The 20666-nt window shown below is 33.1% G+C and overlaps 1 protein-coding gene across 5 annotated transcripts; it reads left to right on the plus strand.

Moving 5' to 3' along the window:
- The first annotated feature begins 1429 nt into the window (after positions 1-1429).
- LOC102613044 (probable acyl-activating enzyme 16, chloroplastic) lies at positions 1430-20353 on the plus strand. 5 transcript variants are annotated; one of them, XR_008051639.1, is made up of 18 exons: positions 1430-1801; positions 2970-3164; positions 4028-4142; positions 6346-6433; positions 7184-7395; positions 10225-10343; positions 13207-13356; positions 13575-13642; positions 15308-15413; positions 15864-16022; positions 16347-16436; positions 16517-16597; positions 17127-17264; positions 18290-18449; positions 19211-19290; positions 19374-19593; positions 19828-19885; positions 19979-20062. XR_008051639.1 is itself a non-coding variant. In XM_025093128.2 (18 exons), the coding sequence occupies exons 1-18, from the start codon at positions 1637-1639 to the stop codon at positions 20069-20071; spliced, it is 2223 nt and encodes a 740-aa protein (XP_024948896.2). In that variant the 5' UTR covers positions 1431-1636; the 3' UTR covers positions 20072-20353. The 5 variants fall into 5 exon arrangements, 3 of the variants coding, with proteins under 3 accessions (XP_024948896.2, XP_052289263.1, XP_006492527.2); XM_025093128.2 differs by having other exon boundaries at positions 1431-1801; positions 19374-19519; positions 19979-20353; XR_003062484.2 differs by having other exon boundaries at positions 1432-1801; positions 16383-16436.
- The last annotated feature ends 313 nt before the right edge of the window (positions 20354-20666 follow it).

Raw genomic sequence — 20666 nt, forward strand, 5'->3', positions numbered from 1 at the left:
TACATGAAACATTAAACAAATAAATTACTTAAAACATGCAACAATTAATATAAAATATGATTACCATTGTAACAATGAACATGAAACATCAAATATGAAACATCTAGCAGAAAATATGAAACTTGAATGTAAACATGAAATGGAGGAAAAAAAGAAAAATTTCAAGATATTTGGAAAACAGTATATGAAACATTGAACAAGAAAGATGAACAAAATTACTTAAAACATGCAACAATTAACATAAAATATGAGTACCTCTGTAACCGTGAACATGAAATATTAAATGTGAAACATCGAACAGAAAACATGAAACTTGAACGTAAACATGAAACGAGAGTAAAAAAGAAAAATTTTGGGGTGTTTGGAAAATCAGTACATGAAACATTGAACAGGAAAGATGAAATAAATTACTTAAAACATGCAACAATAAACATAAAATATGACTACATCTGTAACAGTGAACATGAAACATCTAATAGAAAATATGAAACTTGAACGTAAACATGAAATGGGGGCAAAAAAAAAAAAAATTTGGGTACTTGAAAAATCAGTATATGAAACATTGAACAAGAAAGATGAAAGAAATTACTTAAAACATGCAACAATTAACAAAAAATATAAGTAACTTTGTAACAATAAATATGAAACATCAAACATGAAACATCGAAAAGGAAACATAAAAGTTGAACGTAAATATCGGGGGTAAAAAAAATTTTTATGGTATTTCAAAAATAAGCATATGGAACATTGAACAATAAACATGAAATATAGCACTTAAAACAAACAACAATCAACATAAAATATGAGTACCTCTGTAATTGTGAATATGAATTATCAAACATGAAACATCGAATAGAAAACATGAAACTTGAACTTAAACATGAAACAATAGCCAAAAAAAAAATTTCAAGGTATTTAAAAAATTATTACATGAAACGTTCAAGATTAAACATGAAATTTCAAATGGTAAATAAGAGACAGATCAGATTTTATAGGAAATAAATTAAACTTGTCTTTTTGTTAACATTCATTTTATTTTATTTTTTAAAATATTTATAATTAATTTTTTTTCCATTTTTACTTTACTTGTCTTTTTTTGTTATTATTATAATTTTTAAATAATATTTATTTTATTTTAACTTATTTTTATATTATAATTTATTAATTTTGTTATTTTATTATATTATTATTATTTATGAAAATAGTATTGTAATTAAAATTTATAATAATAATAATAATTATTAATTTCATTATTATTAATTTTTAATTATTATTTAAATATGATAAAATAAATATTAAGAAATTTAGATGCGATAAAAAGTTATTTTTCCAAAATGAAATTCTAATTCTCAAGTGGGAATCAGAACCTAGTAATGATTGTTAAATTTGTGGGTCCAATACTATTTTGATTCGGATAATTTTGTAAGTAATAGCTTCTTTCTTTTCGATTCTAAAATTCTCATACTCATTGCTGGTAGGTAAACAGTATCTCGGGAACATCGTCAGCGCTTTGTCGGTTTTTGATTTCCACTTCCTAAAATTAAAAACATTTTTGTCATGTCGTCTCTGTATTTTGAGAATTGGTTTCTTCGTAGTCATTCATAACAGACACGGGCATAGTCTCTGTGAAAATTAAATGGCGTGTGTTTCGTTAGCTTCTTCATCAAGTCTGATCTTGAGTTCTTTGGATTATCATCGTCATGGCTTCAGAGTCTTCACCAGAAATTGTGTTGATGCTGTGGCCACCAGAATTCGAATTTCTCGTCGGAATCACCGGTTTCGTGTTTTCTGTGAATCCAAGGTAATTCTAATTACTTACTGTATTGGCAAGTTACTGCGTATGTGTTAGCTGATGTTGATGCTGTGGGATTTCGTTAAGTTAAAACTAATTCTAATAAATACTGTTTGATGTATATAATTTTTTTCCTCAATTTTCGAACTTTCATGTTTATGTAAGATTTGAGACTCTTTCTAGTGATTCTCGTGTACTATTTTACAAATTACCGACTTGATAGCCAAGTAAAATTCAGACTATTAACAATTAAGGCATTCTTGCTTGAATGGGGTGCCAGTTAGTTCAGTTGATTAAGGAAATAATAAGTCTAGGGTTCGAGCACGTTCACATAGGCGAGAAGGGAATTGAGCTGCCATTAGGCTATAACTTAAAAAGGAAAAAACTCTTTACTTGAATTTTCTTTCTTTATTTATTTATTTTACAGACTACAGAGCACAAGCAGATTAGAAGGTGCTCACCTTTTCTAGAAAGGTCATTATTGTCAAGTAATGGTAGCTTGGACTCTGATGAATGGAAAGCAGTTCCTGACATTTGGAGGTCTACTGCCGATAAATATGCTGATAGCATAGCACGTTCACATAGGCGAGAAGGGAATTGAGCTGCCATTAGGCTATAACTTAAAAAGGAAAAAACTCTTTACTTGAATTTTCTTTATTTATTTATTTATTTTACAGACTACAGAGCACAAGCAGATTAGAAGGTGCTCACCTTTTCTAGAAAGGTCATTATTGTCAAGTAATGGTAGCTTGGACTCTGATGAATGGAAAGCAGTTCCTGACATTTGGAGGTCTACTGCCGATAAATATGCTGATAGCATAGCACGTTCACATAGGCGAGAAGGGAATTGAGCTGCCATTAGGCTATAACTTAAAAAGGAAAAAACTCTTTACTTGAATTTTCTTTATTTATTTATTTATTTTACAGACTACAGAGCACAAGCAGATTAGAAGGTGCTCACCTTTTCTAGAAAGGTCATTATTGTCAAGTAATGGTAGCTTGGACTCTGATGAATGGAAAGCAGTTCCTGACATTTGGAGGTCTACTGCCGATAAATATGCTGATAGCATAGCACGTTCACATAGGCGAGAAGGGAATTGAGCTGCCATTAGGCTATAACTTAAAAAGGAAAAAACTCTTTACTTGAATTTTCTTTATTTATTTATTTATTTTACAGACTACAGAGCACAAGCAGATTAGAAGGTGCTCACCTTTTCTAGAAAGGTCATTATTGTCAAGTAATGGTAGCTTGGACTCTGATGAATGGAAAGCAGTTCCTGACATTTGGAGGTCTACTGCCGATAAATATGCTGATAGTATCGCTGTTATTGATCCATACCATGACCCGCCTTCGAAATTCACTTATAAACAGGTTAGTTTGGCTATCATGTGTCTTTTATGTAAAATTAATTGCTTTTTGCCACATCGTTTTCCTTTATCATTGACTTGGGTAAAAATCTCTGTGGGTTGTCTTTTTTTGACTTACTGTGAGACTTGAGAATCTTCACTTTTAAGTTTCTGAAAGGTGAGAGAAGATTAGATGGGATCTTTTGTGTAAGGGGAAAGAAACTGTGTTTAGGTGTCTGTCTTCTTAGCTGGCAGGGCTGTTTCTCTTTTGCCCATACTGGGGGATGAGGATTGAGGAAGTTGATGGAGTTTAACAAGGTTTTACTAGTCAAGTCGTGTGGCTTAGCAATACTGTCAAGCAGTATAGTTTTCAATGAGGTGGCAAAATGGATTACGGCAACATAGAGAATTTATATGATGTTAATTTTATTGAAGAGTACATGGGAGGAAGGCCTCTACTTTTCTTTGAAGATGGGAGGAAAGCCTATCTATTTTAGCATGATTCATGGTGTGAAGAATTTATATTTGCTCTATATACTAGCATTCTATTACTGTTGTTGAGAAAGTCAGGTGAAACTTTAGTTTAGTAGGTGGCACCGCTGGAACTTAAGATGACTTTTCAAGCTTGGTTGTAGAATAAGTGAACTATTTATATGGACTCTTACATGAATTGCAAGTTAATGGTCCTACAAAGATGTGATACATTTGTGATCTGGATAGGAGAAAAATTTTGTATCTTTCGCTGTGAAATCTTCTTTAAGTTATGAGGGATAAAGTATTAAATTTGTATGTTGGACTGGATTATTTAGATTCTGAATTTGTGCAATTTTTGTGAGAAAATTCTTTCTTTTAGCTTTCCGTTCAACTACATGCCTCTCTGTAATGCAGTTGGAGCAAGAAATTTTGGACTTTGCTGAAGGTCTAAGAGTTATTGGGGTAAAGCCAGAGGAGAAGCTTTCACTCTTTTCTGATAACTCGTGTCGATGGCTTGTTGCAGATCAAGGTAGGCAGCAATTTAGTATCCTTGCATAGCTTTTTTTTTTCTCTTAGGGATTTGGGACATATTAATTTAAAATTGTTAATACATATTGGTGAAGTAGACCCCTTATATCCTCCATGGCAATTCTGGTTGTGTATTTTAGAAATTTGAAATCATGAGCAGCAAATATGTCTAGAATGGCACAGTTGCCTGCATTATTATACAATATTTTTTTTTCTTTTGTTGTGATAATAGAAAATGGTTTTCCGCTAGTATTTTTTGCTTGTCTAAATGCAGCAGATCTTCCTTAATAATTAGTTGAAACCAAAGGTAATAATGTTTTAAAGTTAAACAAGTGAAGTATTGCTATTGTTGTGCTGGAGTGATGGATATCCGGAAACAGAAACCCATTTCTGCTGTCCCAACCCGCCAATGGTTGTAACTCTCTCTCCGTCTCTCTCTCAAATCTCTGCGGAATGCTTCGCGTGTAATTGAGTCGAAAGGCTTAAATTCTTGTCCTTTTAATGAGCAAAGAACCTCCTTTTTGATGACATGTATTTAGTCTGGCTTTTCAGTTCTTCCTTTTTTCTTGCCACTAGTTGGGGTGACTAAAAGGAGACCCCAATTTTTCTATTCCAGTGTGCTTGCATATCAAGCTTGTCATTACACCATGCTATCTCATTTTATCAGGCCGGTGCTTATAGTTTTTTACGAAATATTTATTTCTCCAAATTCCTTTTTACGCCTTTTTGTGAGAGTACAACATTCCTATTGGTTTGTATGTTTAGAATGCTGAAGCTCAGCTAGTCTTGGAACTCTTGCACTCTTTGAAATGACTGCACACCCTCAAGTTGTGGATTTTCCATTCCAGCAATAAAGTTTATGTAATTTTTTTTCAAGAATCTGTGTTTATTTCAAGATGCTACCTTGCTTATGAGTTTAAAGATGAAATGCCCCCAGTTCTCTTTTTTCTTCTTTTTTATATTTTATTTTTTTAATTCTGGACCTTCTCAATAATTGTGATGATATAATCTCTTAAATCTTCTAACTTTTATTTTTTAACTGAGTTTTAATGAGCTAAACATATGATCCATGTTGGTAGGCTTCAAATTTCTTTGCATCTCATTTTCCTTTCTTTTATTTTATTTATGTTTCCCCACATTAACAAAATTTGATTGAAGTCTTAAGTTATTTTTCATTGCAATTGTAAGGTATGTTTCATCTTCCATAATGTTCTTCATGCAGAATCAAGATTCTGGAATCCAAGAACTAAATTTCAGGGATAATACTTATTTCTGTCAAGTTATCCTTGTCTGAGTCGTCCTCCCTTATTTAACATTTTCGCAACATCCTACGCTATGTGTGATCCGGCATAAGTAAAGAGAACTAAAACCACCCAGTATTGCAAAAACTCCCCGGGTTTTCATTCATCATTTGTTACCAAACTGAAGTTGTGAGGACGATATTATTGAGAGTATTGACAATTTTTTTGAGGCTAGTTAACCACATCAGCAGGATGGTATTTCTAGGTTAATGCTTCTTACAGATAAATGAGTGATCCTATGTTCCATATGCATTTCTAAGGCTTGTTTCAAAGTGAGGTAGTTGCTGAAATTTAAACAGTAAAATTCTGATTATAACTTTCGAAATAATTTTCAAATTTTCAAGTCTAGAAAACAAAGTTTGGAGGACATTAAACTATTTTGCAAAGAGAGACCCAAATGTGCCCATTATTTTTTCTACTTTTAATTTCTCTCACTCTCTTTTGCTTCTTTTCTTTTTCTTCTTTTTATTTTTTATTTATTCTTTTATGGCTGTTTTATGGCATGGTAAATGCTTTCAAATACAAAAATCAACCACAAATGGCCCAGCACATATGCTTAAATTGGCAATAAAGTACTAAAACTTTTGGTCCAATAGTTATGCATATTCAAGCTCAAATATCATTCTAATCTTGTATACATCTTAGAACTTATTTACCATGTTTGCATGTGCTAGGCTAAGGATATGAATTTAGAGGGACTGGTCTGAACCTGTTGCGTCTTAACACCTCTACTGACTAGTCAACGAAAGAAGAGTAGATCCATTAACCTTTAAAAAGCATTTATTAGTTTTGCATTGATAATTAATTAGTGTCCATGTAAAATTATTCATATTTGGCCACCATGACCTTATTTGTAGTTCAATTTCAGTAATTTGAACTCATTTATCTTTTATTTTTGCCTAGGAATGTTGGCAACCGGCGCAATCAATGTGGTGAGGGGCTCGAGGTCCTCTAGTGAAGAATTATTACATATATACAATCACTCTGAAAGGTTTAGGAAAACATTACTTTCCACTCTGTTCCTACATTGTACAGCGGATACAGCTGCTTAGAGCTATATCATTTTTTTTTAATAGCAGAATTATTGCATTGATGGGTTTTAATTGTTTGTAAAAAAAATCTCAATTCCCCCTCCCCAAAAAAAAAAGAAAAAAAAAATTGTGGCGGGAACTCCTATGTTATGATCATGTTCACGAGAAAAACTAGAAATTGTCTATGAATAACTTCACTAGTCTGAACTTTCTAATTATTACTGATTCATTTAGAGTATCCCTACATTTATGAAAATGGGCATCCAGTACTACACAATTGAGATTTCAAGTTTCATGTTGGAGTTTTGAAGTTCGGTTTTCAACTTTTATGTTGGGCTTTAAGTTGGGTTTTAATCTTTTGTGTTAAAAGTTTTTGAGTTTTTTATAAGAGGTTTCAGATTTTGTGTTGACAGTTGTAACATTACAGGTGTGTCATTTTGTTTATGTAATAGCATTGCAAAGCCAGTGTTTTGAAGTAATAATACTCTCAACGTCTAAAAGGTAGCTGATTCCTATAGGGAATTGAATTCAGAGGTTTCTAAGGGCCTATATGTATGTACATGCATGATGCACAAAATGATTTTGTTGGTTTTGATCAACCATTTTTGAGTATCATGGTAGTATTACAGTTGGTACCTGAAGACTACTCCTGCAGATTCATTCTTCATTGAATTACTGAAGGTACTAATTATATGTTGTCGTGATGACAGTGTTGCACTTGCTGTGGAAAATCCTGAATTTTTCAATCGGATTGCAGAAACATTATGTTCGAAGGCAGCTATGAGATTCATCATTCTACTTTGGGGGAAGAAATCATCTGTTGCTCCTGATATTGTTGAGGAGATACCTGTTTTCAGTTACGATGAGATAATAGATTTGGGTCGGGAGAGCCGTAAAGCTTTTTCTGATTCTAATGATGCTAGTGAGTTGATTTTGTTTAATATAAGTTATTTTAGAATATTTAAATTAAGCATAAGAAATTTTTAGTAGCATTTCTTGAGCTTATGTTTGCCCATTTAGATTAACTCAAAAATATTACTGTTGCTAATTCTTCTAGGAAAAGATGAATGACTTTGCAAAAGCTAGGGTAGTCATTTGGCAGGATTCTACATCTTAACTTGCTATTGAGATGGAATAACTACGCAAATAGCAACTTATACTTTAGTATGTAGTTGAAATTGTCAAAAGTGGACCTTATTATTAGTGGGTTAATGGATAAACTCTGGAAGATCTGGCGACTTGGCTTTCTCTCTGGTAGGTGCCTTGGTTTTTCTGTTCTATTGTCTGTTTGTTACCCATCAGAATTATTTTGATTTGATTTTTAATCTTTCAAGTTTCTTCATATATTTTAGATTGCTGCAATCAGATTTTATCTAAGTTTTAGTGCTTTTGAGCCTTAACCTTTTGGAACTAAAGCTAGCCTGCAGAGCTTTATAAACAGCTTCTAAATTTTATTTTTTTGGAAGCATTGCAGGTTGTATAGCTCTAAGCTCTTGTTGTACAAATTTTAATTGTACTCGTAAGTACACAAGTTTACTAGGATTTAGAAAAGAGAGCTATGAAATTGAACACACAAAGAGTGATAGAATTGATCCAAATCTTAATTTAAGTAAATTATAATTCTAACCTAGTTCAACATAGAATTGTATTTTTTTTAGAATAACCAAAAGTAAAGGCGCAAAACAAATTAAGCATAAAATTTAACCCTAGTTGAAGTTACTGGGTTTTTGAATCCATTAGTGTCTAACTTAGCAATTCGGTACTTATGAATTCCAAAATTAGAGCGATAACTCGAAATCAATCTATATCATTTCATGGATATAATAATTAAGATCAAGTTTAACAAATCTTAGATAGGTTGGTTCTTTTTTGCTTTATAGTGTAATTTCTAAGCATTCTATGTATCCAATTAATTAAAAACATAAAATGAAAGATGATAGGACTTAGGTCTAAATTAGGGCTGATTTTTATTGATTGAATTTAAAGAAAGAACAATCCCGACCTACAATTCGAGAGATAGGTCAATCTCTCCCAAAATTCCTAAGTACTCTTAACACTAGACAAAATTACTAAACTGCCCCTGCCCCTTTATATTTGCACCTAACATAAGTTTTCATTGGTCTAACAAAAGAGCGTTGCATTAAACATCACACAACCAACTTTAGATTAGTCAAATAAAGTTTCGTTTATTAGTACATGATATTATTGGTAAAAAGATTACTATTTAACCAAACATGGAAAAAAAATCAATAAAATAATAATAAGAGCACAAAAGGAAGTAACTCAATAAGAAGAGAAGGAATTAATTCAATAAAAAGAGAACTACTACCAATCACCCCTCTGCAATACTAGACCAGCATAGACACCTATCTCAAAGCACTCTTCCAGCTTAATGAATGAACAACAAGATGAATCATAGAACTCCTTAGAAATTGAAGCCCACAATGAAGCTAGAAGACGGACTCTATCTCGCCATTATTCAATGTCATCTGCATTTTTCCTTTCAAAAATACAAAGATTTCTTTCTTGCCATATTACTTGAAACAGAGTTGCCACAGTACAGTTCCAAAAAGTTTTGGCCTTTTTTCCTTTACCAAAAGCAAAGGAATTCTTCATAAAATAGAGTCACAAGAACCTGGTATGACCTACAAAATGTTAGCCTCTTTGCATGACATGTTCCACAACTTTGTGGCCACAAAACAATGAAGAAAAAGACGATTAGAAGTAACAGATCTGAACAAACGTCCACAACTCCTGAAGCTATATTTATATAGATAGAATAATCCTCGGATGAGGATGTCCCTTGAAAAAAAAGAAAAAAAGACAAAAAAAGGAACTACAATGCATTGAATTTTTTTTTTTTTTTTGGTGTTTTATGGCTCCGTATTTTGTTAAAATGAGGACATCCGCGTCAAAGACTAACTGTACATATATGTGTTGTGTGTTTTTATGTGTGTATCAAAGATAAAAATAACCTAATTGTCAAACACTTTTTGCTCCGGCAGCCATCCTACAATCTAGGGTGATACTGTTACACCCTAAAGACCCAGGGACTTGTTCATACGTAGTTGATGCTGCACAATATCTCCTTAGCCAAGTCTTAAGATCTTGCTGTAATTCTCAAAAAGGCTATCTTTTTTCTCGTTTTTTCTTAATCTAGTTTACTCATCTCATATATCTATTTCTCAGCTGTTTCTCACTGCTTCAAGCCCCTATATCAAATCTGAAATTGCTGTGAATATGGTTTTCCTCACTGTTGTCTCTCATCTGGGTATGTGTCTGTCAAGTGTAAAAACCCATTTGTGACGTCTGTCTTTTTTTTAATTCTCGCATTCAGATTGATCTCTTCGTCTCTTGGCTCATCTCTACTTTGTGAAAAAATTAATTGTCTCTAATGCATGTTAGGATATTATTTTTCTCTATTGTAAGTGAGTAGAACATGAGCAAGAAAAATGGTTGACTAATGAAGAAGTTGAAGCATATCGTTGTGCAAAATAGAAGAATATGCTTGTATCCTTGTCCAAGGTGGGTATTATAAACATGTATGCTTCAACTTGAGGTGGAGTGTTGAAGGTGTGTAGTGTGTCATTTGCTGGTGGTTATTAGGGTCTTACTGTCATTGAGCTGGCCTTCCTTACATGTTTTAAATTTAGCACTATAGAAGTCAAGTACTAATTCAATGGTAATGCAATTCAGTTATAGTGGTCTTCTATGCTTTTCTCTTTGCCTATTTTAACTCCTGTGATTGCAGGGAAACACTACAAATATGAAACCATCGGCTCTGATGATATTGCTACGTATGTATATACAAGTGGAACCACTGGCAATCCAAAAGGCGTTATGCTTACGCATAAGAATCTGTTACACCAGGTTCAAGTGTTTTGTTTCTCTCTTTATGTTTCTAGTAGTATTAATTTCTAAATAGCTTCATATATTATTTCCTTCACTTTTTCTAGTAAAAAGAAAGCATAGTGTTAATTTATAGGTAGAGAAGTGTAAGAGAGAAATTGGGGGAGGTGTATTGGTTATTTACAGTTTCTCCTATGCCATAGTTGTTAAGTTAAGATAACTACTTTCTAGGATCTGGTTTTTATTTTATTGATAAGTTCAATAATTCAGCTAATTAAACTGCTAAAAGCTATGCTAGCCCCTGTATATTTATTGTGCATTTACTTCTCGGATTGGTGAATCATAATAGAGGACTGAAAATGATTATATTGTTTACTTATTTATTTTGCATTTGGGAGCGGGAATGGGATTCCCATTCCTTGAACTAACCATTTTGCCCTCCCCTAACTTCTAAATTTCTGATCTTGTCCCTATAACAAAATTAAATAATAATCGCAATTACTATTACAATATTTTTAATGGCAATAATAATGATTATTAATTACACCACCACTAATAATAATAATAATAATAATAATCATCATCATCATCATCATCATCATCATCATCGTCATCGTCATCGTCATCGTCATCGTCATCGTCATCGTCATCGTCATCGTCATCATCATTAAAATAGTAATAATAATCATACTACTATTAGTAGTAGTAGTAAAGAATAATGAGGATTGTAATAATAAATAACAAAATTAAATATTAATAATAATTATTAATCACAGCACCAACACCACTACTAATAATAATAATAATCATTATTATAGTAATAATAATACTACTACTATAGTAGTAGTAATAATAATAATTATTATTATGTAATAATAATAATAATAATAATAAGTAGCTTACTCAAAAATCGTTATATTACACTCAAATGTTATAATAAACTTACATATATTTTCTTTAAAAATGTTTAGTTATTTATTCTGTAGGTGAAAAATACATAATCTTAACTAAGGGTATTGTTGTTACTTGTAACAGTTTATTCTAATTATAAGATAAAAGTAAATACATCAATGAGAATACTGTTGATTCTAATTCCAATTCCTACAACTCAAGTAAACAACTTATTCTGATTCTCATTCCTTATCCCAATTCCATCCCATTTTTATTCCAGCTCATTTCGATTTCTGTCCATTTTCATTTTTGGGAAGTAAACGCACCATTATTTTCCAAAGGTATCTGCCAGGTGATTTAAATCACTTGGATCAATTTCCTCTCACTCTTAAGTCCTAATATTTTATGGATCACAGCCTGATGGGGTTGGCTTTTTAGGGTCGGTGACAGTTTCTTTTCAAACTTTAATTGGTGCTGGTGCTCAATGGAGTCTGATCTCCTTTTGTACCATCTGAATAACTGTAAATAACCATCATGAAAAATCCTTCGTTGGTTAGGCACATACTGTCTTTGGGAAATGTGCTTCCTCCTTAACAAGAAGCCATTTGCCAGCTGTTGTATTCCTGCACTTTGCCTTCTCTAAGCAGAGAGTAGTCCAAGAGTGATGGAAATGGAACATTTCGTTATTCTTGCAATAGTATTTGCATGTAGAGTCTTGACTTGCTAACTCTTTGTTTGATAACCCCATCCTGCCCAACTTGATTCATAATATTCTTCATTTAGTAATAAAAGTTTGGTCTTATTTTCTTTTAAGGTGCATTTGGTTTCAAGATAAACGCTTGGGATTGGACTATTTAAACAAATTCAATCCTATCCCATGTTTGGTGCATTCAAGACTCTTGAGATTGCTTATCCTTGGCCAACATGATAATCTCATAAAATAAGAAAATTTATCCCATGAGGGGTGTTGGATTTAGTTAGGATTGATTTTATAACTCAATTGTACTTCATCAATTTTGATATAATATCCATGCGCAATAAATTTATTAAAAGATATTTTGAATTAATAAAATAAACAAGAAATATTACAAAAGATATAATTAACATTTATCATAATAAATAGAAAATATTAAACTAATAACACTATTAATTTAAGTAATATTACGAATATTATAATTTATTTATCTATTTTTTCACATCAAATTATAATATGATTTCAAATATACATATTTAAATTTGTTATTCAACTATTATTCAAATATCCAATTAATTCTATGATTATTTATACAATATAGTCAATCATAAATTACATCAAACATGGGATAAAACTAAATATTATCTAATTCAGTCCAATCCAATCCTATCTTAATCAATCATATACGATCCAATCCAATTCCGTCCAACAACCAAAGGTTCCCTTAATGCCTGCATTATTCCTTCCTCCTTGGAAGCATCCGTCTATAGTCCTGTGCTTTTGGGAACTTCTTTAACTTTTTAACAATTGTATGAATACAAATATGATATACTGAATATCAAATCATTGGCAATTCTTTTGGCATTTCAAACTTTATACTGTGCTTCCCTATTTCCTTGAAGATTCTATAGGGCTAGATCTTTCTTTTGCTTATTTCAGAGTAGGAATCAACTGGATACCTGCCTTAACATAGGCTAACCATCACCATCTCCCTTCTATTGGGGTTTCTTTATCAAACTTGCTAAATGTTTTATCAGTGAATGATAGCTGGAAATTAGTAGTGGATTTTTAATAGTTGCTCTTATCATTTTAGTGATTTGGTAGTGTTTGCATCTGAAGGAGATGTTAAACAAGATTACAAGATTATTTCATGGATAGGCTTACATGTCAAGCTTCTTTTCAATGTTCAAAGTCATCTTTATAACTTTATTCTTTTCTAGAAGGGACCTTCCCCTATTTAGTTTTGTTTTAATTGATTTAAATACTTGGATGCCAATTCCTAAGATGACTACCTTTCAGATAAGAAGCCTATATGATATCGTACCTGCTGAGAATGGTGATAAATTTCTGAGCATGCTTCCACCTTGGCATGTATATGAGCGAGCTTGTGGGTATTTTATATTTTCTCGTGGAATTGAGCTAATGTACACAGCTGTGAGAAACTTGAAGGTATTTTTCTTTACTTTGTGTTTTTTTGACCATTCATGTTATGCTGGAAGTTGTTTCAGTGATCTTGAATAATGAAAGAACGAAAAAGACCATTTTATACAGGATTATTTTACTGGATATGCTTGCATATTATTGCATTTGTCATTTCACGCTATCTCCTGTCCATGTCAATATGCCTTAATTGACTTTTTTTTGTTGTTTTTTTAATTCATTGATAGGATGATTTACAACGGTACCAACCACATTACATGATTTCTGTTCCTTTAGTATATGAGACACTGTACAGGTATGTCCTCTTTTACAAGTATCATGTATGTTTATCCATCAGCATTTGAAGAAGAAATGATGTATGACGTTTGTCCCACAAGATAACACAGGTAGAAAGGGGAGAGATAATAGAGGAACCCAGTGACAAACCAGAAGAAAGGGGATAAAAATCTGATAGAAAAGAAAAAAAGGGGGGGGGGGGGGGCGCGGTGGGGGGTTGCAACAGAGGAATTTAAAGTCAACTTTGTGTTATGAGTTATAAAACCTATCCAACTAAGTGACTACTGAAGGAAAGTGAATTAGTTAATAATTGCAACACCCCAAAAATCTATAAAAATCTTCATCTTGATTCTGCATCAAGAAGTTTCTGCTTATTATTTATTGTGAGATATTGATATTTTAACAATGTTCCACTGTGTACATCAACTTCAATCAAGGAAATTAGGAAGTTCTCTCTTACTTGGTCTGAGGGTTGAGCTTGTGCAGACATATAAACAATGACTTGGTGTGGAATATAGATATATGTGGGCATTGTCAATGACTTCATTTTTCTTCTTGGATTATGAGAAATTTGGAATGTTTTGGGATAACCAAGTAGAGAACTTTTCTGCCGTTAATCCAATATTTCATAACTGCCATTTGATTTGAGAGATTTTCATGGTGGATGAAGTCATTACGCGATATATCAGTTCTAAGGATCAAGTTGGAGATATTTTTACATAGCTGTGAACAAAGGGATATTTCTTCATCTTTGTTCTGAGCTGGGAATTGAGATTATCTGCTTCAGTTTGAGGGGGACTGTTGGAAACTATGATATGAAATTTGAGATGTCATTTGATATGTCATTTGATATGGTGTAGTAGGTTTGATTTTACTATGACTTCTTCTTTCTTTTTCTTATTTAGTTTCTAGCCTATATATTCTGTATCTTCCATTACATAATCAGACTTCTCTCTTTCCAGCTTCTTCTCTACTTTACTTTGTCAATAGATGTAATTATCACACTTTAATTTTATACACCTTGGGTTTTTTGCATTTTGAAAACACTTGAAAAGTTCCTAGCAATCTCTCCTAGATATCTAAAGCATTGTACCTAAGTGAAGTTAGCGTGTCGCTAACCAAAAGACTTCTGAAATTGCTATCATTTTATTCATATTCCAAAAAGCTTATGTACTAATCTCTGGGAGCCATTGGGATCTTACTTGTCCATAATGCTTAGAAACCATTGAGCTTTATGCTTAGGAGAGCCCAACTAAATCTTCTTACATGCATGGTCAAGTTTTATTGGACTTCTCACGTGGACTCAAATCTATGTCAATGCGTAGGAAATAAATGGTTGATGAGGGGGTTTTTCAAGATTTTAAATCCACTAAAAGGTCATGCATGTGGGTAAATTTCGAATTTGAAATTCAGTATGTGAGAAAATGTGAATCAAATTATTAGGTTTTGCTGTCCCGGTAAACGTTGGCAAATTCCCTAGTGATGCACCTTTCTTCTGATATTTTAAGTTGCAATTCTGAATCCGTTACTTAAAATGATAAACATGTTTCGCAAAATTTGGATTTCCTGCTTGGCTTGTTACTTTACTACCAGGCGTAATTTAGATTGGTTATTCTATTTGCCTTTTGGGCATTCCTTAAAGACTTTTGGGCATTCCTTAAAGACTTTTCTATTTCTTTTGTAGTGGGATTCAGAAACAGATTTTCACAAGCTCCGCTGCTCGTAGAGTTGTTGCACGTGCACTTATAAGGATCAGTTTTGCATATACCGCATTCAAGAGAATCTATGAGGTTTGACTCTAGGCATTGTTTCTGGCTTAATCCTTCCAACTAATGGCTCTGAATATCATGCAATTATTACCATTTTCATTTCAGTTCGTGTAAACCTCTCTGGAAGGATAATTGCACAAAAGATGCTTATTTTGTATCCAATAATCAAGAAGATCAAATAGCTTCACCAAACTGAATTTACCCGTGGTTCACAGCTTCTCCCAAACTTTGTGCTGACATTGCACTTCCTGCTTAATTCATTTTTAATATTGTGAATGCTTAAGAACACTATTTCTATAGTACACATCTATTAAAATTCGACCATTCACTAACTGAATGCGACATTAGTTGGGATTCAAGTTGGCACTTATTTGTTGGGATTCCCCAGCATTACTCATAAAAATATCTGTAACTAACATGGGGTTTACATTTTCAATTTGTTTCCTTAATTCATGTTGGTTCTGTTTCCAGGGGTTTTGCTTGACCAGAAATCAGAAAGAACCTTCATATCTTGTTGCACTGATTGACTGGTTGTGGGCAAGAATCATTTGTGCAATCTTGTGGCCATTGCATCTTTTGGCTGAGAAGCTTGTGTACAAAAAAATTCAATCTGCTATTGGAATTTCAAAGGTAATATCTTTCATTGATGAAGTTATCAGTTCTATTTCTCCTAATAGTTGATGAGGTGTTTGTTGCTAGCACGTAATATTACAGAAAGTGTTTTACACTATGCTCTTTTCTTGGAGTTGCATAATAATCGACTTATCCCAATACACTTCTTTGCTTCAAACAAACTGGATTGTTGGCAGAAATCTGGGGAATTTTTCATAGCTGCTTTCAACTGACAGTGCATTTGATTCATTACCTATGTTTTTGTGATTATTCTCTCCCTTTTTTTTGTTAAACTGGTGAAGCTTGATTTGTTTTTATTTTGTTTTCTACGAAAATATGTAGATGTTGATGTTTCCAATTGACTCTGACATGGTGCAGGCTGGTGTCAGTGGGGGAGGTAGTTTGCCTATGCATATTGACCTGTTTTATGAGGTTAGACACTCTCATTCTTTGCTAACTGAAGAAGAGACTTCTACTCAATGAACTCTTATAGTGTTCTTCTGGAAATGCAGGCAATTGGTGTGAAAGTGCAGGTTGGGTATGGTTTAACAGAGTCCTCTCCTGTTATTGCTGCTCGACGCCCTACCTGTAATGTAAGACATGTCTACTTTGTATTTAGGTTTCAACCATTTTTTTTACATACAATTGGTGCATGTGATTGCATTTCAGCAATATAAAACATTTCTCATAATTCAGCTATCGGAACTTTTGCAACAAGATATAAATTGAAAGTAGATTCTGAAGCTACCAGGGACATTATTCTTCATCAGCTTCCTTAGAAGCTTTTCTACTTGCAAAGATCAACTAAGTCCAGTGAAGATCCTCCCGAGTTTGCTAAAACTAGAACTAACTTCTTTTTTATCTAATGTGTACTATACATATTTAGCTTGAATATTTGCACATCTCTAAATGTGTTTTAGTTCATTCAATTAAGAAAATTTATTTTTTAATTATGAATTATTTCTCTAGTGCCTACCATTTTTGAGATGAGCCCTTTTCGCTTTGCATTTCTTCTGCTTTTGATAAATCCAGTTTTCATTATCTAATATTATTCTGGCTTTAATTATCTGTCCTGGATAGAGGGTACATCATATGACAATTTCACAGATTTAACCATTGAAGGTTCTTGGATCAGTTGGCCATCCAATTAAACACACTGAAATCAAAATTGTTGATGCTGAAACCAATGAAGTGCTACCAGCTGGCTCAAAAGGCATTGTGAAAGTTAGGGGGTCACAAGTGATGCAAGGTTACTTCAAGGTATTTCTGTCTCTCATAAAACTGACAACTTTTTAGTTCACAACTGATGCATTATCAATTTGTCATAGAAAAAGTTTACTTTTGCACCTTTTTTTAGTACAAAACTTGCTTAAATTTTTTTTTTCCTTTATCTAGTCATTTAAACCTTTTGGAAATATACATTTGAAGTAGATATGGAAATTGGCCCATGGTTGTTACATTACTATTATCGATATGAAAACCATTTCCCCTTCCCTCGAAACTGACTATTTCTCTGCATTGGTCTAATGCATTTGTCTTGTATGCATTAGTGAATGTGGTGGTCACTCTGTATGTGTGTGCATTCCTTATAATTTGTATTTTACCATATCCACAATGTTTAGATTATCATAGTGGCACTGATTTGGGTAGATAAGAAAGCATAATGTTATGGACCGCCCAATTTTGATCCAAGAGGTTAACTAGACAAGCATGCAAGTCTTGATTCTAGGATGTTTTAATCTAGAACTCTCTTTAACTTGTAAATATCTAGGAACTCTCCAGATAGTGGTACAATGAGAGCTCTCTAGCATTTTGTAGATAGAAATCTCTACAGTTTAGTAGAAATAAGGGTTCTCTAAGTCATGGGAATTCTCTGGAATAGAAGGTTCTAGAATGTTCCAAGGCTTGGCCCTTAGGATTTCATTCAAGCAATTCCAAGCATTCTCTAGACACTCAAGCATTGTATGGCAACTCACTTGTACACACGCACTCTTGTGAACAATATACTCCCTTATCTTTGGCTTAATTGCACTCTAGTCATATTTCCTCTCTTTCTCTTCCCACAAGCAAAGAAGCTCAAGGCTTACTGAGCAATTTTGAGCGAGAGTTGTCTAACTGCCCATGGTGTACTGCACAAAATACTCATCCGTGACCATAAGTTTGAGTAAAAGGATACTCAAATATTATCACAGTTTTACCACTAATACAAACTAGTGTAGCATCTAATGTTTATCTTACATTGATCATTATGTCTAATTTGACGATTTATGTTATTGTTGGACTAGAATCCGTCTGCTACAAAGCAAGCCTTAGATGAGGACGGCTGGCTAAATACTGGTGATATAGGCTGGATTGCTCCTCACCACTCAAGAGGGCGAAGTCGACGTTGTGGGGGTGTACTGGTTCTCGAAGGACGCGCAAAGGACACTATAGTTCTTTCAACAGGTGTACTGAGGTCTTCATGTTTCCTTAGATGATAAAACATGAAAATGCATAGATCTTTTGTGTATGTGTGTCTGATGTATTTCTTTTGGAGGGGTACCTAACTAAGAAATCTATTCTGGGTTTGTATGGATCAACAACCATCTATCTTTATATAATCCATCTTGTTGGCCAAATAAATCACTGAGATCAAAGAATACCAATTAATAGGGTTAAAACATATACTCCCACAAATGGATCTCAATTGCCTATTTATCCTGGCTTGAATTTTATCACTTTAAATTTTCTTTATGCGTAACTTTGAAGTAAATTTTTTTAACATTAAATGCTGTTTAATTTAATCTCCGTGATCAAACTTTGGTCGAGAAGTTAATAGGCATTTTCTATCTCCAGAGATAGCTAGTGCGGTAATTACTGCTACATTGTTTTTGTTTCTTCTTTTATATTTTCCCGGTGATTAAGGAATTTGTTATACTTAGGTTCTACTAGTGAAATTTCCTTTTCAGTGGAAAAGTGAACAGTTTGTCTTAGGCTGGAAATAAATTTTCACTTCTCTCGTTGCCCTTTAATCAGATTGATTCACTCTTTATATTCCATGTTGCTTGTTCATTATAAAGTTGTTACAAGCTTGCTTGCAGTTTCTAGCTCACCCCCACCCCAATCCTGTTCTTTTTCTGGTAGAACAGTTAATTTTCTCGAAATTTTCAGGTGTTCTGCTTGTATATAATTACTTTGATTCATGAAAAATATGTTTGAGACATTAGGTGAAAATGTTGAACCGTTGGAACTTGAAGAAGCTGCCTTGAGGAGCAGTCTTATTCGGCAGATTGTTGTTATAGGGCAGGTATATTTTTATTTAAACACTCCTTTCGTATTCATGTCATCCACAATAGTTTTGTTTAGTTGGTTGGCATCTGTGCAATGCAGGATCAACGCCGCCCTGGAGCTATCATTGTTCCAGATAAAGAAGAGGTGCTAATGGCAGCAAAAAGGCTGTCCATTGTACATGCTGATGCCTCCGAACTCAGCAAAGAAAAGACAATTAGCCTGTTATATGGAGAACTGCGGAAGTGGTAACACTCAGCCTGAATTATTCCTCGCTAATTTTGATAAGAAATTTAGGTGCCTGTAGATATGTTTTCTTTGCGTAAGTACCTTTGTTAAAACTCTTTATCCGGTATTCTTGTGGTTATTTGTTTGATATTTCGTTATTCGTTTGCTGTAAATTTGATGCAGCATGCTTTCTGGATACAAAACTAATAACAGAAATTCTTTAAAGATGTTTTGTAATTAGGAAAATCAGATGATTGACTTGAGTCCATTTAACAAGAAATTCAATGAGCCTTATGCAGTATTGTCACTGTGATCGTCTTTCATGCAGGACTTCCAAGTGTTCTTTTCAGATCGGACCGATTCATGTTGTAGATGAACCTTTTACGGTAAACTTTCTATGCTTAGCACTTTAGCAGTGTCATCAGGACTTCCGTTTGAAGCTGTTCCATCATTGAGCTTAAATCCCCCTTTGATTGCAGATTGATAGTGGTCTTATGACCCCGACCATGAAAATTAGGAGGGACAGAGTTGCTGCTCAGTTCAAGGAGGAAATAGAAAATCTCTACAAGTAAATTTCTGACCACAATTGCATTTGTATTTGCTGTAAATCCAATCATGTATCGATTCAAGGTCAATGCGTATAGCCCTAGATTAGTTCCAGTAGAAGATCTTTTATAATAATGACGTACACGCTAGTTGCAATGGTTCTGCTAGTGCTTACGTGATGGTTGTTAAGGAAACTTAATTTGGCAGCCAAAACTGGTGGATTTAGCTTTTCAGGCATCAGGTTTTGACAACCTGTATCAAAATAAACTATTCCAAAGATTGGGACAATGATATTTTATCTTTCCGTATTGAGGATCTCATTTTTTCTCCATATCTGTTACATTAACCGTGTTACAGTAAAATGTTGATAAATGCGACAACCTTGATTAAATAATAATTTTTATTAGTCCCGACTTAGGCTAAGGTGATAAATTAATAATTCTCTTGATTTGTTACATAATAATTTTTTTAAAAAAAATTATTTTTTCACAAGACCCAATTAATATATAAATTAATAATTAACTAATTTGAAAATAAAATATATGATGTGTTTGATTTTCTTTGTTGTACTGACATAATGTTTACACATTTTATCGGTTATTATTGCTTAAATGAGAAGTT

Source organism: Citrus sinensis, chromosome 9, assembly GCF_022201045.2.
Source record: "Citrus sinensis cultivar Valencia sweet orange chromosome 9, DVS_A1.0, whole genome shotgun sequence".
Taxonomy (NCBI): Eukaryota; Viridiplantae; Streptophyta; class Magnoliopsida; order Sapindales; family Rutaceae; genus Citrus; species Citrus sinensis.